Genomic DNA, 25,552 nt, shown 5'->3' on the forward strand with positions numbered 1-25,552 from the left:
CTGTCTTGCTAATTTTGGCCATTCTAACTGGTGTAAGGTGATACCTCAATGTGGTTTTTAATTTGAATCTCCCTGATGGCTAGCGATGATAAACATTTTTTCATGTGTCTGATAGCCATTTGTATGTCTTCATTGGAGAAGTGTCTGTTCATATCTTCTGCCCATTTTTTGATATGATTATCTGTTTTGTGTGTGTTGAGTTTGAGGAGTTCTTTATAGATCTTGGATATCAACCTCCAAACTACCAAAACTCATACAGCAATTCAGTAACGTGGCAGGATACAAAGTCAATGTATAGAAATCAGTGGCTTTCTTGTACACTAACAATGAAAATACAGAAAGGGAAATTAGAGAATAGATTCCATTTACTGTAGCACCCAGAACCATAAGATACCTGGGAATAAACCTAACCAAAGAGGTAAAGGATCTGTACTCGAAGAACTACAGAACACTCATGAAAGAAATTGAAGGAGACACAAAAAGATGGAAGACCATTCCATGCTCTTGGATCGGAAGAATAAACATTGTTAAAATGTCTATACTGCCTAGAGCAATCTATACTTTTAATGCCATTTCGATCGAAATTCCACCAGTATTCTTCAAAGAGCTGGAGCAAATAATCCAAAAATTTGTATGGAATCAGAAGAGACCCCAAATCGCTAAGGAAATGTTGAAAAACAAAAATAAAACTGGGGGCATCACGTTACCTGATTTCAAGCTTTACTATAAAGCTGTAATCACCAAGACAGCATGGTACTGGCATAAAAACAGACACATAGACCAGTGGAACAGAGTAGAGAGCCCAGATATGGACCCTCAACTCTATGGTCAATTAATCTTCGACAAAACAGAAAAAAATATGCAGTGGAAAAAAGAGAGTCTCTTCAATAAATGGTACTGGGTAAACTGGACAGCTCTAAGTAGAAGAATGAAACTCGACCATTCTCTTACACTGTACACAAAGATAAACTCAAAATGGATAAAAGACCTCAACGTGAGACAGGAATCCATCAGAATCCTAGAGGAGAGCATAGGCAGTAATCTCTTCGATATCAGCCACAGCAACTTCTTTCAAGATATGTCTCCAAAGGCAAAGGAAACAAAAGCAAAAACAAACTTTTGGGACTTCATCAAAATCAAAAGCTTCATAGCAAAGGAAACAGTCAAGAAAACATAGAGGCAACCCATGGAATGGGAGAAGATATTTGCAAATGACAGTACAGACTTCTGAATTTTCTTGATCCTGACTCTGAGATCAAGAGTCCTATGCCCTACCCCACTGAGCCAGCCGGGCACCCCAAGAATCTTCTGCCTTCAAGACCCTACTTGGAAAATCCTGACTTCCTCAGTGAATCTCGCCGGTTGCTCTCTTTGCCCACAAGGTGGCAGTGTCCACCTTCAATTACAGGTTTTCCCAGCCTTAAATTTGAGACTAAACCTACTTGTTTTCCTTGGGCCCAGTCAACGTGCCCTGCAGGACTTGACAGCCGGAAAATTCATGGAATGAGTGTAATTACCACTTGTGATCTAAGTGCTTTTAAGGATGAGGATTGTGTGAGAGCTTTCCCTGGGGGAGGAACACATGAAGAAGCTGATGTTGCTTTTGCGGGGCAGGGGGACACTTTGAAATAAAACTTATTTGTGGGAAGCGTGGGAGTGCATCCGGAGAGGTGACAGCACAGACTTACGTAGCATAAAGTAGGCTGACAACATGCGGATTTCACCACCAGGTGTACCTGTTTTTCACCTTGGCATAGGACTTTAACTCTCTGCCCATCTCCCGGATCCCACTGCTGTATCCCATCACCTGGGAAACACATGCCCTGTTCTGGTCCTCAGTTTCTTGTGCGATCCAGGGAAAGGACAACCCCTCTGTGGTCTTAGGTCCTCATTTCTGTTAGAAGCAACTTTGTTTCCTGTGGGAGGCAGCATTGTTTCGGAGGAAGAGCCTCTTTTGGAATGTCAGGCAGCTCTGCTCCTCCCTCATTGTTTGGTTTTAGTCCTTCCTACTGGAAGGGGGGAGGACATGCTGTTGACCTTGAATCCTGACTTTTGTGCCCAGCCTGGTTGGCACAGAACCTTCAGATCACCAATTAAGGAGGCAAACAGAGAAATACTGTCACGGCTAAGATGCAACTCAACATGCGGACTTTATTAGCAAATCGGGTCTTCCAGAAACTACTCCTAGAGCTGCTGCCAAGCATAAACCCTGCTTAAGGCATGATGGTTTTCCCAGGCCTTTCGATTCTTTAGTATCCCACTCAAGACTGCAGGTTCCTGTCAATGTCCTTCAGCCCAAGACCACCAGGAATACAGAGCAGTTGAACAAGAAGGGTTTCATGGCTCTTTGCAAGGGTGAGCACTCATTACAGGACCCATGGGGGCAGGGGAGCACTCAGTGTGAGGATGTTAGCAAGGATTTTAGGGCTGGAGCTTGTTTGATGACATTTAGGGTAAGTGTCAGAGAGTCTGGCTTTGCCTGGATGCTGCCCCGTATGAGGGTCATTCTTTGATGCGGTATGTTAATCCTATCTGTCGGCTGGAAGAATGAAGCAAAGTCGAAGCTGTCACTGTTAAAGAAGGAGCAGTCACTGGTATTTGCGACGATACAAGGATATTTGGTCTTTCTGTGTGTGTGTGTGTGTGTGTTAGCTGGAACTCCAGGTAGATGGGCTAAACGTTTGTGCTAGAATGAAGAGAACTATCTCTTAAATGCCCTTTACAGGATGTCCTTGGTTAAAGGATTCCTTAGAGAAAATAACTTCATAATCTCTGAGGCATGAGTCCCTGGAAAATCATTTAAGCTGTGGAGCTCTCTGGGGAACAAGATGGAGCTGTTTCATCATTTCAATCCTTCCAGTTGTGTGACTGACCATACAGAACCCAGAAGGTCAGTCGGTGGCACGATCCATGATTCTGGGTGAACAAGTGTGTGTCCAATACAGGAGAGCAGGCAGGCAGGATCTGGTAGGTTATGCAGGAAGCACCATCCTCCCCTCTCTCCGTCTGAGCCTCCGGATTGCTTGTCTCCTCGGAAGTATTCATAAACTTTGACTCTTAGTATGATCTGTGATGAAGAGTGATTTGACAACCCAGTCTTGCTTAAGGAGGCAAGGAAGTCTTAAAAGTGGAAAGAAAGCTCTACTGGAGAAACTCTGTGGCCCTAACCTATACCTCTCCTCATATTTTCACCTCACTAGGCCTCAAAAAGTGGGATTGGGGCACTAAGTCTTGCCTGGTTATGTGCTTTTGTCTTTTTTTTATTGGGGGGGGGAGGGATAGGGTGGCTGGGTGATGAACATTGGAGAGGGTTGGTGCTATGGAGAGTGCTGTGAAGTGTGTAAGACTGATGATTCACAGACCTGTACCCCTGAAACAAATAATACATTATATGTTAATAAAATAAAATTAAAAAAGATTTATTTATTTATTTGAAAGAGGGAGAGAAAGAGTAGTGGAGAGGGAGGGGCAGAGGGAGAGAGCATCTCCAGCAGGACTCCTTGCTGAGTGCAGAGCCCTCTCCACTCAGGGCTCCATCACAAGACCGTGAGATCATGACCTGAGCCGAAGCCAAGAGCAGGACATGTAACTAACTAACTAACTGAGCCTCCCAGGTGCCCCACATGCTATATCGTCTTTAACTGGAGGGATGATGAGAAAAAAACATCGTAGCTGAGAGAAAGGGGGGAGGGCACAAAAATGACGGGGGGTGACCAGGTGGTGATCCGTGTTCATCTCTGCTGGACACCGGAGTTCCTAAAGCCGTGGTTTTCTCTCAACCCAGGTCCTAGGACTTTCCAAGATTCTCAAACGTTTGGTCTAATTGCTCAAGTGACTCTAAACAGAAAATGAAAGTTTTATTATGACCTTCATTGTAATACATGTTTATTCTAGGAAGATTCGAAGTATAAGGAAGGGAGAATGACAAAGTAAAGCAACACTTCTACGCCGCGCAACCAGACACAACTATTTTTATAGCATGGTTTAATTATTGCGAGCCTTTTTCTCCCCTTCAGTTTCTAAAGTTCAGTTGTGATTGTACTATATCTCTGCATAAAAAAATTGACCCCCCCTCCTTTTTATGTCTGTCTGTCTGTCTGTATTTATATTTAAATTCAAGTTAGTTAACATATAGTGTGTTACCAGGTTCAGGGTAGAGTTTAGTGATTGATCAGTAACATCACAAGTGCCCCATCCCCCAGTGACCCCATCCCTCCCCCACCTCCCCTCCAGCAACCCTCAATTTATTCCTTAGAGTTAAGAGTCTCTTATGGTTTGACTTTGTTTTTACCTTGATTTTTTTTTCCCTTCCCTTCCCTTATGTTCATCTGTGAACATGAGTGAAATCATATGGTGATTATCTTTCTCCGACCGACTTATTTTGCTTAGCATGATGCCCTGTAGTTGCACCCAGTTTGTTGCAAATGGCAAGATTTCATCCTTTCTGATGGCTGAGACATATTCCATTGTAGATATACACCACATCTTCTTTATCCATTTATCTGTCGATGGACATGTGGGCTCTTTCCATAGTTTGGCTGTTGTGGACATTGCTGCTGTAAACATTGGAGTGCACGTGCCTCTTGCAGTCACCATGTTTGTATCCTTTGGATAAATACCCAGTAGTGCAATTGTTGGGTTGTAGAGTAGCTCTATTTTTAACTTTTTGAGGAAACGCTACACTGTTTTCCAGAGTGGCAGCACCATCTTGCATTCCCACTACCAGTGTAAGAGAGTTCTAACACCCTACCATATTTTAGGTACCTTGGATAATACATGAATCCATTTTTACTGTAAGCCAGTAATACAGAAAATATGGGGTGAAAGTAGAAATTCGCCTTTATTTTTCTTCTGAGAGACAACCCCAATTGCCAGTTTGATGTGCATCTTCTTTCTGTTTCCTACAAGGTGAGGTCTACCGTCATCACGTCATGTAAAATAAACATCCCCGAAGAGATTCCAAGCTCTTTATAAATACAATGTTCAAAGGCTACTTTATATTCCACTGAGCGAAGACACCTTTTGAATTCATCCCCTTCTATTGGCTGCGCCCCTCTAATCTCTCCAGAACCCATCAAAAAAAGCAAAGCCACAACACAGGCAGATAGAAACCCACAGTGGTTATGAATGCAGTTAGATTTTGCATGTCACAACAACTGGGGGAGCACACAAGAAAAATCACTTTCAAAATGAGGATACTGATTCATACTTAATCAGTGAGTGAATGGTTTTGTTTTTGGTTCTGTTTCTGTCTTTTGTAGCAAAAAATTAGAGAACTTTATACAATTTATTGGGGTTTTAAGTTTTAGTGCCTTTGACAAGTCGCCAGCACCCTGATTGTAACTTGTTCTGTTCCTTCTCAGCTTTGTACCATGATATGGCTCTTGGTAGGACCTAGGTGAGAATTTATGGACTGGAAGAGTGGATGGATGAATGGATCAACAGGATGACAGTTAAACCTACAATGGAATGTTACTTGGTCTTAAAGGGGCAGGGGATTCTGACACCTGCTACAACACGGATGAGCTGTGAGGGCAGTTGTGCTGGGTGAAATCAGCCAGTGAGGGAAAGACAAACAGGGCGATTCTGCTAACGCAGTTTCTAATTCCCTGGTTTGGAAAGTGGGAAGACAATTTCCAGGGGCTGGGAGGAGTGGAGAATGGGAAGCTCTTGAAAAATTCTTGCTTCGGCCTTTTCCACTTTTCCCATTCTGACTTGGTCGGCCTGGAGTCAGGCACCGTACCTTTTCCAAAACTCTGGAAGCTCTGGTTACTGGAGCACTGGTCAGCTCTGGTTACTGGAACACTAGTCAAGGGTGGTGGGAGCTGAGAGCCACAGGGCCAGATGACTTCCAACTGCCCGTCTGGTTTCAGCCCAGACAGCCCTCGGGAATAGCCCCAGGGGTGACAATCACCACATCATAGTCTCCAGCACAAGTGTCAGGTCTACCTGGAAGTATCACCATTTTGGGACAGATGAGCCATTCTTAAAGAAAAAAATTTTTGAATTTCCAGAAACGGCTCATATTCTTTCCATGCTTCAGAGCTTCACCTCCGTCTCTGCTGGACACGGGAATGCCCAAGCCCTTCTGATTCTCTGTACCAGGCATCTGACTGAGAACAGGTTTCATTGGCTGCTGTTGGGGACAAAAGCGAAGCCTGGGGACTTTTGCAAAGAAGCTGCACTTGTGACTATGAAGCTCTTTCCTGCAATGACCTGTATAAATCAGTTGGGCAGATGTCTCTGGACGGTGTCATCCTAATGCCTTTTTATTTCTTTATATTTATGCCAGTGGAAATGCTGACCTGCACATTTAGGGTGAAATGTTTACTTTTGAATTCAAGGATCAAAAATAGCTTCATAAAGTCTGTCTTCAGACTTCTCTCTGCCCCTCCTCATTTTTCTCTAACTTTGGGGCACTTGGAGGCTATGGTCACGGAGACAGAGAAAGGGAAGGCAGCTGAGTCATAAACTCTTCCAAGGTCTATTTCAACTCTAATGTTCTGTCACTCTGCCCTGTCTAAACAAGGATCTCTGTGAAATTTTTAGCCTGGGATTCTTGAGCCCAGAAAGTAGTGTTCTTGAATTGGGTCTATATGCCTAAGAAATGTAAAAATAATTTTGGAGGTTTGTGAGTTCTGTAGGAAACTCCACCGAGTCTTTGGTGATTACATAAGAATACATTCGTGAAAGCATCTGGCATATAGCGGGGACTCAGTACACATCCCTTTCTCTTTCCTGCCAGATATTTTGTAGTGGAAAATTCTCTTGCTTTTCATCTTAGGAAGACATCTCTTCTCCTTCAGCCTTTGTCTGTCTCAAGTCCCACAGATGCTGCTAGGGCCAAAGGTAGAAAAATTATATGAGGGAGTTGGAATCTGGAACAGCACATTTCTGAGAAGGCCACTGCATTAGATTAATGGAACTAAAGCACGATTCCCATGAACACCGTCAGGTGCCCCATAAATTTTGGTTGACATTGAAGTACATAATGCAATAAACTTTTTTCCTTTAAATGTATGATGCATGGAGAAAACCCAGTGGAAAATAGTTTCCTGGCACAGCTTTGGAAGGGCAGCTGAGATGCAGTTAAAATGTCCTGTGCAGATTGGGGAACGGAGGGACCTCGGCATGAGAGACCCTTGTCCCCAACCCCGGAAGCCAGACACATGTGGTGCGGTAGCTCATGGAATCCTCACAGACCTTCATGAGTGAGGTGTTACTACTTCCCTTTTACAGATGGGGAATCTGAGGAGCACTTTGTTGTGGTAGTGAGGTAGGAGCCTGACCTTCAGGACACATCTGGCTTTCCCATGACCTTGATGCTTTGCTTAAGTTCACAGCCATCAAAAGTCCTCATCTGTAAAATGGGACAATGGTGGTGTCTCCCTGTGACAGAGACTCTTTCTTCTCTAAAATTGAAACAATGATTTTAGGCCATCGCGGTGGAATGTTGCATTTCTCACTTTCACTTGCAGCCAGGTGTGGTCTGTGACATTTTAGCAAATGAAATGAGAGCAAATAGAAAGAACGTCTTCTAAGTATCTGTTCTTAGGAGGCGGCCCACATACCCATCACTGTTGCTGTTTTCCTCTCCTCTTCCTTCTTCTTTTTCTTCCTCTTTCTTTCCCCTACTGTTTTGTGCTGGCTGGAATGTAGTCATGATGGCTGGAACGGAAGCAGCCATTTTGGACTGAGCAGATGGGTCTCTCATATGTGGAATGTCATAGAAATCCCAGATACTGGCCTTGAGATTGAGATATGTAAGAGAAATAAAGCTTTCTCTTCAGTCCCTGCAATTTTAGATCTTATTAACCCAAGTCAAATCCTGATACATTTGCTAATAGAAATGTTTTGAGGTTAAATGAGGTACATATGTAAAATGTTTATTAAGCCCCCAGTAAGTGCTATGTGTTATTATTTTATTATTGTTATTATTACTATTACTACTATTATTATTATCTCAGTCCACCTAGCGTGGGCTGGATTACTGATCTGGAATTCCATCCTTTGGTTGTTTTATATCAAAACTATTATATTTTTTATAGGCTAATTCTTACTAAGGTGAGGGTGGATGCCATGCCCATCCAAAGCTGAGAGAGAAAGGAGACCATCATATTGCCTGTGGCCAAGGGGGTAGACTGTGGTGTTACCCTCTGGGTTGTGTTTGCACCCTAGATCTGACTCCTAGTAGCTGGTGGTGGTCTCACCACCCCAGGTGTGGACATACTGACTCTCTGCGCCCCTCCACAACCTGTGAGCATGAGCTCCAGACCTAAATTAGCTGGGGAATTATGGGCTACACCTGCTTCTGTTGGCGGCAGATGATTGCTTATAGCCAGGGGCAGGAAAAGAAAGATAAGAAATAGAATGCTGATGTTGAGTGAGTTTTATTCTGTGTTGGGCACTGTTCTGAAAGGATTTACCATGTGCTTTATTTAAGCCCAGAACATCTGTATTAGGTAGATACTTTGCAAATGAGGAAACAGAGTCCAGAGGGAGGCTGACTTTCCCAAGGAACACAGCACAGGCAGGCAGCCCAACTCAAGGGCTTTCCTCCTTGTCCTAAACAAAGGGGTTTTCCGACATTTCCTTTTCCAAAAAGAACTGGTAGGAAGGGTGGCTTCTGTGTCAAAAGGTCAGTCAGTGCCTCACTAATGTTTTCTGATTCCTTGGCTTATTAAGGGGAAGCCAGTCTGAACTGGGAAAGCAGAAGACCCTCTGGAGTGGAAAAGAAGCTCAGGAGGGAATGGGAAACTGGGGTTCTTTATTTTCCCCGGGGGCAAGTTGCCTGACTTGGTACTGTCCCTAAGATCCCCACTGCAAAGGCAAGAGTTTATTCAGATAATGATAGCTGAGTGCTCCAGAGGAGTGCTCCCACTTCTTTATCCCAAGGAAATGATGGGTTTCCATGTACCTGTTACCAGAAACGCAGGAAGAGTTCTAGTTTCTGTCTTCTCCAGCACCCTTAGGTCCCCTCATTCCTCCAGCCCCTCTTCCCTGCCAGCATTCTCCCTGCCAGGGGTTGTATGGGGGGAAATGGACTTGGAAATCTGTTTCAGAGACTTTTCTCTTTCTTTGGGCGAGCTTAGAATTTTCCAGTGATGGGTCGAAAAGAAAAAAAAAATCCGATGAGACCGCATTTAAAAAAAAAAAAAGATTTTATTTATCTATTTGAGAGAGAGAGGGCATGGACGGGGAGTGGGGTGGGGAGAAGCAGGCTCCCAGCTGAGTAGGGAGCTCAACCCAGGACCCAGGATCATGACCTGAGTGAAGGCAGATGCTTAACCGACTAAGCCATCCAGGTGCCCCAAGATGAGACAACTTTCATGCTTAAAACCATCCAATGGTTTTCCACTGTAATTAGAACAAAATCTGAAATCGTTTTCTTTGGTCCAACGGGACTAAATGTTCTACCGCTTGATTATTGTTTCTGACCTGATTTCTTAACCCTTCTCTTGTTTGTTCCTTTCTGCTGCAGCTGTGCTATGTGCCACAGGGCCTTTGTATCTGCAATACCCTCTGTCTGGAATGCTCTCTTCATCATTCAGTCTCAACTTAAATGACCTCTTAGCTTTCCTGGCCAGCCCCCCCAATCAGTCATTGCTTCAGTAAGCAATGCTGCCCCTCCCCATTGATTTTTCTGAATACTTTAAATAATTCGTACTTATTTTGTTAGCTGATTTGCTTGTTTGTGTACTGTATCTCTAACCAGAGTGATCTCCAGGAGAGGCAGGGGCCTTGCAGTGTAGGGAGGGTAATGCTCATCTCCTAAAAAATACTACATGATTGGATGAGACAATGCTTCTGAAACTACTTGACCCAGAGCCAGGGGTTCCCAAGTGACAGTGGGAATTGTCAGTGACATTGGAAGTGACAGTGTTCCCAAGTGACCCTGGGTAATTATGCTCCAGAAATATGTTTGAGATCTAACCTTCCGTGCTTTGTTTTATTTTCCATGTTTTATCTCGCAGACATAAAGACTGCCAAAAGATAGGGAAGGCGTTCACAACTGCGTTTCTTTCTAAGGACCCTTGCAGCAGCACGGAACAGGACTACCAGCCCCTCCTGGAGCTGACCGCTCAAACTGTCCCTTGCAACAAGGTAACAGGGGCAGACTCTTGGCTTTTAAAACAGAGGATAAAAGCCAAAGGAAGGGGCCATAGGACCACATTTTGACCAGAACGAGGGAAGAGGAACATCTGGAGATTGGAATGTATGAGTGGTTGGCCGAGATGGAGTTTGTGGGGTTTTGGGGGGACTAGGATCTCATCAGGATTTAGGACGTCTGGGGAAGGATGGTAAGAGAGAGAGAAATGAGAATGGGTAAAGACGAGGGAGACGTGGCCAAAAATCAGGCAAAAACGAGCCTTCCTGAAACCCAACCCAACCCAACCCAAACAAAAATGACCCAACCTTACATAATTGCCAACTCCGATGATGATGATGTTAATGACAACTCACAGTCACCCTGTAAAACAAACAGGTCAAGAATCAAGACACCCATTTTACCAGTGAGAAAACCTAGGCTTGGTGAGGTCAGGGGTCAGTGAGGGCTCAAGTCTGATGGCCTCCAGAGTGACCAGCTGAAATGTTAATAGTGTAGGATTAGGAGCTGGAGCGGCCTGGGTTTTATACATTGATTGTTCCAGAAAAGGCTTGTAATGGGTGCATCTTTCCTGAAGTCTGCATTTAAGATGAGAATTCAGTGCATGCTCATCATCTTTGTGAAGCTCCCGAGCCGGCCCCATGTTACAGCCGCTCATCCCAGCTTGGAGAGCCGGGGACAGGAGAGAGCTCCTGCCCGAGCAGGGAGGCTCTGCTTGGTAAACGAGCCCCCGGTGACAAGCATTGAGGCCACAGACGTGAGACTAAGCACTTTATTTGCAGTTGTCTCATTGTGTCTCCTCATGCCCCTGAGTTCCTTATGTTTATTACCCTACCATTTTATAGTCAGGGAAAGTGAGGCGTAGCAAGGTTTTGGCTGCCTGGGGTCCGACAGCTGTAAGGGCTGGGCAGGGGGGCACTACCCGGGGCGGCAGGTATCTGGGGCCCACACTTCCACACTTCCATACCCTCTACTGCCTCCTGTCAAGAAGGAGTAGACCCATGGGCTCAAGATTGTTCTAAAATTTGAACTTACGCACTTTTACAAGAGACCCCTCCCCCAAATTCACAGTATTTGTCTTTTTATTTTCCTTTTTTTCCTCTTTGTGGGGGTAGGAGAGTGTTTGGGAAAGCAGCAGAGATTATGGAGCACGTGAAGAATATAAGAGGACTTTTCCCAGAAAATAGCATGGAGACAAAATGGTTTTGCAGATAACTTTAGGAATTTCCTAATGCCTGCTCCAGATGTGTTCTGGTTCTGTGTTCGTTGTAAGATTGTGATTGGTGGTTTTCAGACTTTTGTTTACTGTCACCAAAAATAACAAGGCATTTAGTATTATGACCTAGAACACACACACACACACACACACACTCCCTATGCTCTCAGGATCACACACAGAAAGCAGTGATTACTCTGTGTGATTTTCTCTGATACTCTGTTTTTCTTTCATTTAAAAAGATACGGAGTTTTTGTGTGTGTGTGTGTGACTTACTAAATTGCTCTTGATGACAGATTGTGTTTTCCTTTCCTAGACCCTCTTTTGGAGCAAATCCAGCCAGCTGGCCCATGACTACACGCGGGTCCAGGGGGACCTGTTCACCCTGGAGGACACACTGCTGGGCTACATGGCGGATGGCCTCAAGTGGTGTGGAGACCCGCGCTCTTCAGGTGAAGACCAGGGCCTTTTGGGGTTGCCCAGGGACATGTTGGGTAAAGGAGCCCCCGCTGTGCAAGGGGCCGTGGCAGGTACCTGCCTCGATGCCATCTCCAGCCTTAATGATGATCCAGGCTCATGTAAAAGACTGTTCCTTCTCTCTTTTCTTTTCTTTTCTTTTCTTTGCTTTTCTTTCTTTCTTTCTTCGACAGAGAGAGATCACAAGTAGGCAGAGAGGCAGGCAGAGAGTGAGGAGGAAGCAGGCCTTTTAGGGGCCCCCATGTGCCCCTAAAAGACCGTTCTTTATTTCTGGAAAAACGGACTTCTGAGTTTGGGGTTGTCTGTGTTCCCTGATTCCCTCCTTTCTTTCTTTGAAAATATTTTATTTATTTATTTGACACAGACAGAGATCATAAGCAGGCAGAGAGGCAGACAGAGAGAGAGGAGGAAGCAGGCTCCCTGCTGACCAGAGAGCCCAATTTGGGGCTCGATCCCAGGACCCTGAGATCATGACCTGAGCCAAGGGCAGAGGCTTTAACCCACTGAGCCACCCAGGTGCCCCCGATTCCCTCCTTTTTGAGAGCAAGTGTAGCTGCTTCTAGATTGGCGGTGTTTTGCTTTCTATCAGGCCAGTATTCAGGACTAAAGAGTGCTAGAGCTGGATGTAGCCTGAGAGGGAGCCAGGCCAAAGTCCTTCCTCCCCAGAGCCACCACAGCCACGGCCCTGGCCACGGCAGCAGAAGGCTGGGCTCCTCTGTGTCTCAGGCCAGCGTAGGGCTTTGCTTTTATTTTTCAGAGGCCGCCTTATCTTACCCAGAAAGACCCAGAACACCACACTGAGGGAAGATGATTTCTTTTTTTTTTTTTTTAAAGATTTTATTTATTTATTTGACAGAGAGAGAGAGAGAGAAGGAAACAGGCTCCCTGCTGAGCAGAGATCCCGATGTGGGACTCGATCCCAGGACCCTGAGATCATGACCCGAGCCGAAGGCAGCGGCTTAACCCACTGAGCCACCCAGGCGCCCGGGAAGATGATTTCTAATCAGAAAATCCTATTGAGCCTGTTTTCACTTCTTTTCTTTCTCTTTTTATTTATACTGAGCGTATTTTTACTTTATGTTGTTTTATTATTTCTTTAAGAATAAAAATTAAAAATTAAAAAAATTTTTTTAAAAAAGATTTATTTATTTGCAATAGAGAGAGAGAGGGAGAGCATGAGGTGAGGAGGAGCAGAGAGAGCGAGAGCGAGAGAGAGAGAGAGGAGAGAACTCTCAGGCAGACTCCTTGCTAAAGGTTGGAGCCCAGCACGGGTTTTGATCCCAGGACCCCAAGATATGACCTGAGCTGAAATCAACAGTCAGACGCTTACCCAACTGAGCCATCTCGGTGCCCCGCTTTTGACTATTTTAAAAAGTAAGCACTTAAAGACTGACTATAAAACTTCTTCATTGCAGATTTACATCATTTCTTATTACAACAATGATGCACGCTTATTTGCAAAGTACTTGTATATTATGGAAATGTATAAAAGTAAAAAATGAGGGCTTCTGGGTGGCTCAGTGTGTTAAGCCTCTGCCCTCAGCTCGGGTCATGATCTCAGGGTCTTGGGATCAAGTCCCACATCAGGCTCTCTGCTTAGAGGGGAGACTGCTTCCCCGCTGCCACCCCTCCCCCTGCCCTGCCTGCCTCTCTGCCTACTTGTGATCTCTTTGTCAAATAAACAAACAAAATCTTAAAAAAAAAAAGAAGTAAAAAAAATGAAGGTCACCCTGTACCTTCCCCACTCCTAGGTTTATATTATTTCTCAGAAGGGGATTGTTGTCAATATTTCGGTACAAAGCCTTCCCACACATGGCCCCACACTCACACGAACATATATATTAAAATGTACACATACTGTTTTGCAACTTTGCTTTATTCATCTAGAATTAGTAGATAGAAATACAGCTGTATTGGGGAGCCTGGGTGTCCCAGTTGGTGGAGCACCGGACTCTTGGTTTTGGTGCAGGTCGTGATCCCAGAGTTGGGAGATGGAGGCCCTGGTCAGGTTCCGTGCTCAGTGCAGAGTCAGCTTGGCTTTCTCTCTGCCTCTCCCTCTGCCCCTCCCCTCTCTGCTCGCTCTCGCTCGCTCTCTCTCAAATAAATAAATAAAAATATTTCTAAAAAAGATTTTGTTTATTTATTTGACAGAGAGATACAGCGAGAGTAGGAACATGAGCAGGGAAACTGGCCAAGAGAAAGCAGGCCTCCCGCCAAGCGGGGAGCCTGATGCGGGGCTTGATCCCAGGACCCTCATGACCTGAGCTGAAGGCAGATGCCTCATGACAGAGCCACCCAGGAGCCCCTGAATAAATAAAATCTTAAGAAAAAAAAGATACAGCCATTTTTTTTTTAAAAGCCCTCATTTGTCTCCTTTATGGACGTTAGCATAACTTATCTAATGAATTTCTGACTGACGGACATTTAGGTATTGCTATTGCCAGTGTTGCAAGGATCACTGTGTACAACACACAAAGACACACACACGGATACCATGGGCACATGCACATCTGGCTGCTTGGGGAAGTGCCTTGGAAAGGTAAATTTCTACAAATGAAATTTCAGTGCGGAACAAATTGCGGTAGGAGCTGATACTGTCATTCAAAAGGTGGTAATCACTTACACACTCATCAGAATATGGGAGGTCACTTGTTTGCTCATTCCTCCTGCCAGTACTGGTTCATACTTAGAAAAATGTCTTGGCCAATTTGATAAGCAAATAATACCTTGACTTGTTTTGCTTTGCTCTGATTATGAGGCTGATCATATTTATGTCATTTAATGGTAGATATTTCTATTTCTTTTATAAACTGGCAGTTCACGTATCTTAGCTGTTTTTATTGGGATGCCTGTTATTTTCTTACTTACAGATGTTCTTTATAAATTCAGAATATTAGCTAATACTTGCTGCTCAGTTATAAAAATCCCAGCCATCAGGGGCACCTGGGTCGCTGTCGATTAAGCGACCAACCCTCAATTTTGGCTCAGGTCATGATCTCAGGATTGAACCCTGGGATCGAGCCCTCTGACTGAGCTCTGCACCGGGCTCCGTGCTCAGTGCAAGTCTGCTTGTCCCTCTCCCTCTGCTCCTCCCCCCATTCATGATCTCTCTCAAACATATAAAATCTTAAGAGAGAAGTGCCTGTGTGGCTCTGTCAGTTAAGCATCTGCTTTTGGCTCAGGTCATGATCCTAAGGTTTGTGGGATGGAACTCTGCTTCAGCAGGTTCCCTGCTCAGTGCAAAGCCTACTTCTCTCTCTCCTTCTGCTCCCTCCTCTACCCCTACTTGTGTGCTCTCTCTCTCAAATAAATAAATCTTAAAAAAAAAAAAGTCACATGTTCTACCAACTGAGCCAGCCAGAAGGCCCTAAATTTTATAGTTTTTGCCATGTTTCTTGCTTTCCATTTTACATTTCCCATTTTGCAGGTCAGCTTTTCTTAGTCATTCATTTATTTCTTTCAGGTTTTAAATTTGTTTGCCGTAAAACCTTCTCCCTTTGGCTTTACTTTTCAATTCTAGATCATGTCGTTTCTGAAAACAGGGCTTCTGTCGGATTCATTTTTTTCTCCTCAGGACCTAACCCTCAATTAATGGTTGTATAGTCAAGTGGGTGAAAAAAGCAAAAGTAGGTACACATATACACACATGATAGACTATTATTCATTCTTTTTTCAAAAAGAAAATCCTGCCGTTTGCAATGATAGATAAATCTGAGGGCATCGTGCAAAGTGAAATAAGCCAGACAGAGAAAGATAAGTAGTGCATGAAATCGCTTACATGTGGAATCTTAAAAGAAGAAAAACTTCCTCAAACTCCTAGAAACAGAGAGAAAAGTGGTTGCCAGGGGCTGGGAGGTAGGGGAATGAGGGAGAGGTTGGGAAAAGGGCACAAACTTTCAGTTATAAGATGAATAAGGTCTGAGGTCCTAATGTACAGCATGGTGATTATATTTGCTAACATTATTATATAATTGGAATTTGCTAAGAGAGCAGAACTTAAATGTTCTCTCATACACATAAAAAGATCAATACGGGAGATGATAAATGTGTTAAATTAACTCCATATGTGGGGGAATCTTTGCACAATCTCTCTCTCTCTCATATATATGTGTGTGTGTATATATATCCTCACATTGTACACTTTAAATATCTTACAATTTTGTCAATTATATCTCAAAAGATAATTTAAACCATTTTGTGCACTAGACGGATATGCCTGGGAGACGTACCATGGAAATGATGTATTTGTGCTCTACATCTGCTGAATCTCATGGACTCCTGAGCCTGTCTTTTTGGGGAGAGTGAGCATAGAAGGACTCAGAGGCTCTCTGAACCCAGGGATGTGGGGGCTGAGGCAGGTCAGGGAGAAAGACTGGTCAGCAAGAGAGAATTGGCAGGAAGTGGAGGAGTAGTTGGCAAGAGTGGCCCCTGAGGGTCCAATTTTATCCCTGGTTTTTCCTGGAAGAGGGGATCTTGGAAGAGGGCTTGTTTCTGCCAGATGAACTTTTGCTGTAATTTCCCAGAATGATGACTCAGAGCTGGTCACTGTGTTCCTGTCTGGAATTTGGAGGATAAGGTAAGGACTTGGAAGGGACGCAGGGGCATTTAGTTAAATTGGGTCCAGATGAGTCCATTCTCCCTCCTCCGTCTTGGCAGTGGTGGCCATTGGAATATGGCCCCGCTGTGATCGAATAGCCCGGGAAAAACGGAGCTTAATTACACCCTTACTTTTCTACTTTAATTATTTTCTAAAACCTATGTCTTTTAGAAATGAACTATCAGTCTTGTCCAGACTGGAGGGAAGACTGCAGCAACAACTCGTTTTCTGTGTTCTGGAATGCAGTGTCCAAAAGGGTAAGTACTAAAAGGAAATCTTAGAATTTTAGAGACCAGAGAACTTTAGAGATCATCCAATCAGGGGTTGGTTTTAATCCTTTTTTACACCACAAATCCTTTAGGGAAAAAAGTTAAGGTTCTTTCTTGAGAATAACGTATCTAAGCACATAGCAGTAGATTATCATATACAATTTTAGGGCATTCATGGACGGTATGTGGGCTCTAGTTGGTGAATCTCTGCTCCTACCCAGGTTTTGGCTTTGGTTGCCAGGAACCTCCAGCTTGGTTTAATCCTCTGATCTAGGCATTGACCTAACTTAGATCCCTGATCAGTCTGAATGATCAACGTTTGGAGACCACTTACTATGTGCCAGGTGAGGCCTCATGAGTATGTTGAGTCCCTACTAAACTCTGTATAATCATACAGAGGCGCTATATAACTTTTTGTTTGCTTGCTTGTGGTTTCTGAGAAAGGCTCCTGCTTATTTTCTCACTCTCTGATATGTCTTGGGAGCAGTGCTCTTGTGAACAACTCTTAAAGACAAGCCACATTTCATATGTGTCAAGCACGAGCTTGGAGCTAGGAGCACATTGAAAGTGATGTAAGGTGCCCTACCTTGGTGAGCTTCCCTGGGGCTACAGCTTTATTCTGGCTAAATGCTCATACATGTACCAAGACAAGTTTGTTTTGATCCAATGAGATCCTTTCTTTTTCTGACAAGAGGCAGAGCTCTTTGGGGTTTGAATTTCCCTTGCACTTCCTTGCTTCCAAGTGATGTGACCTTGGGGCAAATTGACCCAGTGCTTATTTCCTGGGGGCTCTTGAAAATCATAGATGGCAGGCTCAGCACTTGGCCCCAGAAGCACTCTATTGACTTAGCCCTTGGGATGGGTAGAAATCAGGCCCCTGTCTTCTGTTCGTCACACCCAGCCAAAAGACAGAAGCTGCGCTGGACTCTTACAATTTGGTTTCAAATGGTTCAGTGGTGTTTTATCACCCGCAGAGTAAAGGCCAGATTCCTTGGCCAAGCATTCCCGGCCCTCTGTGAACTCACTTTTCTACCCAACTTCTGCATCCCACTGAGGTTTTGACCAAAACCACTGTTTTCTCAAACCCGTAGGCCTTTCTGTTCGCACCTGCCTCAACCCTTCCTGGGTGAGATCCTACCTGTCCTGTAGGCCCTAGCTTTTGTTGCCCTCTGCCATGCCTTTTCTATTTCTTTCCTAATCACCATCACTGACTATTTAGACTTCTCCTCTTCCCTTCCCTTCCTCCTTCCCTCTTTTCCCTCCATAGATTTTCTCTGGGTGCCCACCCTGTGCCATAAACCAGCTCCAGGCTTCAGGGCTGTGGTGCATAAAACAGCCAGGCTCTCAAAGAACACTCAGTACTGGCAGCTTAACCCACAAGGAGCTCATCTTCACAGTACGACATAGTAGTGAACCTGAGCTGAATCTGAGCTGGTCCCAGGGGGCCTGGGGGCCTCTTGGAGGGAACATGCAGATTGCTTTGCTTTGTTCATTTTGTTTTTCCCAGTGCCTAGCAAAGATTCTAGCTGAGTATTCATTGCAGGAAGAAATAAAACTCCTTGCTCAGTGATTCCTTCCTTCCTTTGTTCCTTCCTTCCCTATTTCCTTTTGTGCCCGTGCACACCTGTGTCCCTTCTCTCCTCAGTCTCCCCTTTCTTCCTGTCCCTTGCCCTTGCCCTTGAATTGTCCACCTGCTCCCACTAAATGACACGTGCAGTGTCTACAGCACATGACACAAAAAAGTGCTTTTATCTTCCTCCTCCAGCAATGTTTTTCTTACTCCCTGGACTTTCAGCTTCTGAACCATCAATTTAGCAACCTTGTGAACAGTGAGGTTGACCTCCGTTGTTCAAACACAGATTGGAGCAGCCGCTTCCAGAATTCTTATTTGAAGCATAATCCTGCCAATGTCTTAGGATGCAAATTACATACACCTGGCAATACTGAGGGAGCCCTATACAGGCTCTTCCCTCTTTAACCTGCTAATGCTGAGTTGTTTCAGAAGGAGCTGTTGGGGTGTGGCAATTAAGTTTGCATGCTGAGGAATGGTGGGCTTTTTTTTTTTTCTTTTAAGTTTGCAGAAGACGCCTGTGGTGTGGTCCATGTGGTGCTCAATGGGTCCATCAGTAACACCTTTGATGAAAGAAGGTACTGGTTTCTTTGCAACCTATTTGCAGGTGTTAGTGCAGCCTCCTGTTACATATTTCATCCCTAGAAGAATATGCTTTTCGTGGTTAGGTCAGAACTGAAGATTTGGGCTAAAGAGGTGGAATGTTTTCTACGGAGAGATTGATCTAAGTCAGCATATTTGTCTGGTGTCTCCTTTGTTTAAAATACTTTAAATGTCCCATTGGCCCTTGCTCTGTGGCCAGCTCCTCCCCTTGACTTTTCAAGGCCTGGTGTCGTTTTCTGAGCGCTCCCAACTTCCTGCCTTTATTCATGCTGGTCCCCCTGCCCAGCCACCCTTCCTGCACCCACCTGTTTAATCCTCACCATCCGTGAAGATCTGGCCTGGCTCCTCTGTCCTCCATGTAGAGTGTACATCCCAGTCAAGATGTCAAAGCACTACTGTGCTGGGCTCTTGGCCTTCACTATCTCATTCTAGGCATTACCCATCATTAATTGTAGTGGTTGAAAGCAGGGGCTCCCATCATTTCATTTTACCTGTATGACCATCAGCTGGGCACCTAACCTCAGGGGCCCTGAAGTATGTACCAGGAGAGGTGGTAGTGGTGACTTGAAGACTAACTGAGCTCTGTGCCTCACAACAGAGAGAGGGCTCAGTGGGTATCAGCTGTTGTTCCTCATTTAACCCACAGCGCTGAATCTGGCCACACCAATGCCCTTCTTCTCCGACCTCCTTCTATACTTAGTTTTTAGCACGATGGATGCTTTCTCAGCCTTTGTTCTCTAGTCTTTCCCTGGAAAAGGCTGGATTGAGAAGAGAGGCAAACACTGGTGGGCTGCTCCAGGCTCTCTGGATGCCCCAAATGAATTTTTCTTTTCTCCTGTTTTAATATTTAATTCTGCAAAGAAGCATTTGCCCTTTTGTCTTCTTTTGACCCTAAGCTTGCAGGATTTCAGGTGAAAGTGTTAACACTCCATAATTTTATAATCTGATACTCCGCGTCCAACTACTTACAAAAGGAGTGGTGGCTGTCAGAGACCAATAGGGAAGAGTTGAGAGCTGGCGTCCGAGCAGGGCCCCAGGGGCTCTCAGAGCAGCGCCTCTCCAGCCTCACTGAGTGTGGGTCATCTGGGGATGGTTCGGCTGCTGGTGGGCTGAGATTCTGCAGGTCCCACCATCTCTCAGGCAGTGCTCATTATGGTGGTGCAAGGCCCCCCTCTTTGAAAAGCAAGTATTTAAAGAATCGCCATCAAGTTATCAAGTAAGAATCTTATTTTGAGAATCGTATTCAGTGAGGGTCACAGTGCATGAGATTGGCTGTTTCTAGTGCAATTCACCGGTTAATCCCAAAGGGCAGGTTCTAACCAGTGGTTCCCTGCCTGCTTGCTCTTGACAAGGCCTGGGGATGGCTGAACAATTCCGTTTTGGCTTAACAATATTCACTGCCTCTTCTATCGTAGCACTTTTGGACGTGTGGAAGTCTTTAATTTGCGTCCAGAGAAGGTACATCAACTACAGGCCTGGGTGATGCATGACGTTGGAGGTGTTCACAGGTATATGTTCCCACTTTGTGTGTAAGTATTCTCAGGGTCATTTTTGGGATTTGTCCGTAGGAAGCTGCAATCACAGCAACGCATCGAGAACAGAGTGACTGAGGAAATTACTGGGGCCTCCCTGGACATTCAGCCCATTCCCCAAACCTCTCAGTTTCATATACACAATAGCTATCTATGCAGTTCACACCTTCAGCTCCCCTGTTGCCCTGTGAGCTCTTAAAAACAACTTCTGCTTCGTTTCATCCCAAGTTCTGGCCCAGAGCTTGCTATCTAGAAGAAACCAAGATCGGGAAGTGTTTGCAAGAAACTTATCACTTAACTCTTTTTTTCTTTCTTTCTTTCTTTACCAGTGACTCCTGTTCCAGTTCCTCCGTAAATAATCTGAAACGGATTCTAAAGGAAAGGAGTATTGCATTTTCTTGCCAGAATAATTATGGGTAATTGACTTCTTAAAAAAGCAATGGCTGTCTTGCCGACTGTAGGTATTTTCCTCTCCTTGACCTCCTCTGAGCCAGGAGGGCTGTGGAAACCCCTCTTGGGCCTTGTTGGTGATCCGGGATGGTGACCTATGGTGTGCGTTCCTTCTCCCCTGCCCAACCTACGAGCTGTTTCCAGCCAGGGTCCTTCTGTTGACCACCTTTCTCCCATCTTCCTCTTCTTTCTTCTCCACCTGTCCCTGATCATTGATTTGCCTCTGAAGCGGACCCAGCCTTTGAGAACGTATTTTCTGGTTTCCCACATGAGACGCCTGACCCAGGGCTTGCAAACCTGTTGGCTTTCAGGGGAGTGGAAGCATGTTTTATCCAATGCAAAGGATTTTTAAAATCCTTGTGACACAGCGGTGTTTTGCATGTGTGGTTTCTTTAGTTGGATCTCGGTGTAGATCCCTAACACTTGATAAGTTGCTACATGGATGTGTCTACCAAACTTTATCTTTTATAAATTAGACAACGTAAGTAAGATCTAATTTCTTTTTTTTTTTTTTTTTTTTGCCAGTAGTACACGTTCATTGGGAAAAGTTTAAAATTACAGATGATATATATTTTCAAAGTCATCTGCAACTCTGTTATCCAACTGGGACCCTCACTCACTTTTAAGTAGTTGTAGCAGGGACTCCTTGCTAGAAGCATCTTTGGAGATTTGCCCGTAAGTAATGGCTTAGAAGAAGGATATGGACAGAAAAAATTTTCTCAAAGAACGCAGAGCCTGGAATTCAAGAATCCTTTTCCTGTCTCTTTCTGTTACCACCTTCTCCCACCAACCCTATTGGAAAGGCAGAAGGACAGAGTCCAGGAACATTCACTGAGGGCTTTTGTCTCAAAATGACCTGAATTCCCCCTCAGTCAGCTGGCTCCTCTCTGGAAACTGCCAGAAATAACACAAGCTTTCCACCGCAGTTAGATGGGAAAACAAGCCGAACAAAGGAGCAAGAACAACTAGAAAGGAAGCATTGCAGACTGCAGACATCTGACCAGTCTGAGTTATTCAAAGATACCTCGTGTTGGGAAAAGAGAACACTAAACACCTAGGAGAAGACTGGGGAATGTGCATGGGTCTTATCCTCAACACCCCCCCCTTTCTTTCTCGTTTTAATCATTCTCCTTTCTTTCATTAATGGCCGTCAGTCAGCCTCATTCATGCTGACCACAGGTTCCAGATGAGCTCACTTCTTCTCTTCCTCGGAAGACTGTGAAAGCATACCTTCCATCTGGACTCTGAACAGCGGTCCATGTTGAAGGAAGTGATTTGTAAGACAATGACACCTGTCATTCTGAGCCTCAGCTCATGTAACCTTAAATTTGGGGATCATACTTGAAATCACTAGGCCTTTTCCCCAACCATGAGGTTGTAATATATTCAACACGATTCTTTAAATTACCAGCTTTTCAGGGCCCCTTGTAGTATTTTAAGAGTTCTGTGGCTTTGTAAGAAAGCTGCTTGTCCCCACAGGAGCCTAAAGTGAATGTCAGGGATATCGACGTAGAATAAAGGTGAAATCACTCCATGCCAAACACACTTTCCAATTGAGCAAACTTTTGTCCCACTGTTTTGGTGTGATTGTTTAATAGGCAAACAGAAGTGTAAATACATTTATATAGGTTAGACTTCCTGCTGATTCTGAGATTAACCTCTTAGAAATCCCCACCTGGAGACAAATGCTATTAACATTTGGCTGTATATCCTTCAAGTCCTTTTCCTTTTTCCCATACACATGCTCATACTCCCGATGAAATATATACAGAATTCACATGTGTTCTAACCAGTGGAATGAACAGAGAGTAACATCCCTCTTTTCCATGACCTTAAAAATGTAGCATTTTTTTTCTCATTAGTGCCCCCTTGTGACATATTTATTAAAAACCTAAATGGTGCACTACCTCTATGATACTTCGAAATACACTCCCTCTCTCTCTGTCAGTGTGTTATCCAACATACCCAAAGTGTGTCCATTTTATTGTAGCATTGGATGTTAATATTTACATATCTGTGGAGAGAGATCATCTTAACAGCATAACTGCTGTTAATAATTGCTTTCCCCTGGAAAGTATTCATGTGGGGGATCCCAGGCTACCATATTGGTGTGGATGGAGTGAGTCCACATTTAGAACCATTGTGCCCAGCTGGTCGTGATAGTTGGCTAGAAATGAGCCTGAGATAGCCCATTCCAGAAGCCCAGGGGTGCAGAGAGCTGCTTCTAAGGATTTCTCTCTTTCTTGACTCAATATAGCAAAACCAGATTCAGCTACAATTTAATGAACCACATTCCTTACTATCCATCCTTTTCTACAGACCAGCCCCTCCCATTGGACCCTGTGGCTTTCTTATCTCATTTTTACTCAGCAGGGAGTCATTCACTGGTTAGATTCTTATCTAGGATTTGTTCTGTGCAAAGGACTTCAGGTCTTCCTGCTGGTGGCCACCAGCCTTCCCCCAGAGAGTCTCCACCCTCTCTCTGCCCTGGACCCTGAGGCTCAACCCTCTCTCAGGAACCTTCTGAAGAGAAGAGAGCAAATCACCAACAGAAAATACAGAGGTCCCTTCTCTCAGGTTGCTGCCTCTGCGTGTCTTGATCACCAGCTGACATTCATAGCACGTATTTGTGACATGTTTGACTCCACACATTATCATCAAACATCCCTTCTCACCATTTATTTCAATGGCTTTTTTTTTTTTTTAAAGATTTTATTTATATATTTGAGAGAGAGCTGGGTAAGGAGCAGAGGGAGAAGCAGACTTGAGTGGGGTGAGGGGCAGAGAGACAAGAGGGAGAAGCAGACTCTCCACTGAGCAGGAAGCCCACTGATACTGGGACTCTGGGATCATGACCTGAGCTGAAGGCAGATGCTGAACCTACGGAGCCACCCAGGTGCCCCTATTTCTGTGGCTGTACAAGTGAAATGAAACCAAACCGGCCATACTTTAAGTTGTTCATTCCCGGAGTTGACCTTCCTCTGTGTTGTCACTGCGGGAAAAGAAGCTGAGTGCCCCATGTTGCTAATGAAAGAGCTACTTGCGTTGGGCAGTTGAACCATAGATGTATTGTACTGCCAACTGATCTCTCTCTTTCTCTTTTTTTCTTTCTTGTCATAGGCCTATCAGGCTTCTCCAGTGTGTGAAAAATCCTGAGCCTTCATCTTGCAGATTTTATGTATGAGCCAATCAGCATGGTCGTTTCGGATCTTTGAGCCTTACATACCCATCACACGTGTGACTCAGGAGACACGCTGTTGGGAAGCTGAGGACTTGCGGGGGATCTTCTGCCATAATGCCAACACTAGAGTTGGAAGCCTTTCCCCCAAAGTTTTAAAATGACATGTTGTTGCCATAGTTTTTATTTTGATTTCCTAATAATCAAAAAAACTATGGTATAAAATTAGAATGAAAATTTTATATTAAGTTATTTCATTTTAATTTTCATAGGTGCTTTTATGTGGTTTATATGTTAGTAGCATCCTTTCTATTGTAAATGACTATACCAAACCTCTCTTACTGGTGCAGATAATTAAGGGATGGTAAATGCTCATGAATGACCTTGTATCAGGATCTATTTTTGTATCCTTTCTACAAATAAAGTATAAATGCTATAGTTATGGGTCATGCTGGAAGAAGAATTCTGTAGGATATAAGCTACCCACCTGCTTTATCTCCCATTCTTCCAACAGCTCTGTGAGGTTGGTACTGTTATCTCCCATTTGTTAGATGAGAAATGGAAGTTCAGAGAGGTTATATAATTTGCCTAAAGTCATACATTTAGTTCAAGGTAGAGGCTGGATTTCAACTCAGCTCTGTCTAACTCCAGAGTATATATGCTCTCTTTCTAGGCCTATAATACCAGCTGACATGCTTTATGTTCCCTTCTAATAAATGCATGTTGGATTAAATTGAATATAATAGAATATCATAGAATCTGAACTGGGTAGCTTTTCTGGATAGCTTCAAAAACAGATACACTTTTTTTCCTCTTCATTCTCTTCCTCTTCTTCATCTCAATGTCTTACATATATCATAGGCCATTAAAATACATATTTTTCCCGATACTGGCAATTTTTCTCATTTTTTTCTTGATTAGTCTTGCTTGGGGATTTATCACTTTTATTACTCTTTCAAAGAACTAACCTTTGTTTTCTTTTTCTATTTAATTAGTTTGCACTCTTCTCTTTATTTGGGGGATATAAAAATTTCTTTTAATTTCCTTGAGTTTCTTTAATCAGCTTCTTAAGATGGATGCTTAGATCATTGATTTTTGAGCACACTTTCTTTTTTTTTTTAATATATCACTTAGTACTATCAATTTTCCTCTCAGTGCTGCTTTAGCTACAGATCTTAAGTTTGGTGTGTCTTTTTTTATCACCATTCAGTTAGAAATATTTTCTAATTGTTATTTAGAAATGTGTTGCCTGGAGCAACCCCCTCAGGTCCCCTCCCTCCTTGGGAGCTTCCTACTATCATTTTGCTATCACTCAATAATCATTTTGCTATCACTTGCTTTGCTGCGGAAAGAAAGAGAAATGTGTTGCCTAATTTTCAAACATCTGGAGATTTTCTAGATTTTTTTTCTAAATGTAGTTTTGTTGAAGAGTAAACTAATTTGAGGATCTTTCAGGGAACCCATTAGGTTTGTTGAAAACAGCATAAATTTGGGAGTCAGCTGTTTCTGGGTTCATATTTTGGCACTGCTCTGTAATCTTGAATGAAATAGT

The 25,552-nt window shown here is 43.9% G+C and overlaps 1 protein-coding gene across 3 annotated transcripts in view; it reads left to right on the forward strand.

Moving 5' to 3' along the window:
* The window catches only part of CD38 (CD38 molecule), a 46,775-nt gene extending 22,337 nt beyond the window's left edge, over positions 1 to 24,438 (forward strand). Inside the window, exons 2-8 of one of the 3 annotated variants that reach the window (XR_001176539.2) lie at positions 9,975 to 10,104; positions 11,641 to 11,776; positions 16,570 to 16,655; positions 18,742 to 18,815; positions 20,256 to 20,348; positions 20,702 to 21,497; positions 23,943 to 24,438. Coding sequence is in view for 2 of the 3 variants with exons in the window: in XM_004773389.3 (XP_004773446.1) it covers positions 9,975 to 10,104; positions 11,641 to 11,776; positions 16,570 to 16,655; positions 18,742 to 18,815; positions 20,256 to 20,348; positions 20,702 to 20,788; positions 23,943 to 24,006 (670 nt within the window). In the remaining variant the exon portion in view is untranslated. The remainder of the gene's footprint in view (positions 1 to 9,974; positions 10,105 to 11,640; positions 11,777 to 16,569; positions 16,656 to 18,741; positions 18,816 to 20,255; positions 20,349 to 20,701; positions 21,498 to 23,942) is intronic. The other 2 variants (XM_004773389.3, XM_045075810.1) reach the window with 2 other exon arrangements.
* Positions 24,439 to 25,552: the final 1,114 nt, after the last annotated feature.

Source organism: Mustela putorius, unplaced genomic scaffold, assembly GCF_011764305.1.
Source record: "Mustela putorius furo isolate JIRA1106 unplaced genomic scaffold, ASM1176430v1.1 tig00000083_pilon_pilon_pilon, whole genome shotgun sequence".
NCBI classification, from domain to species: Eukaryota; Metazoa; Chordata; class Mammalia; order Carnivora; family Mustelidae; genus Mustela; species Mustela putorius.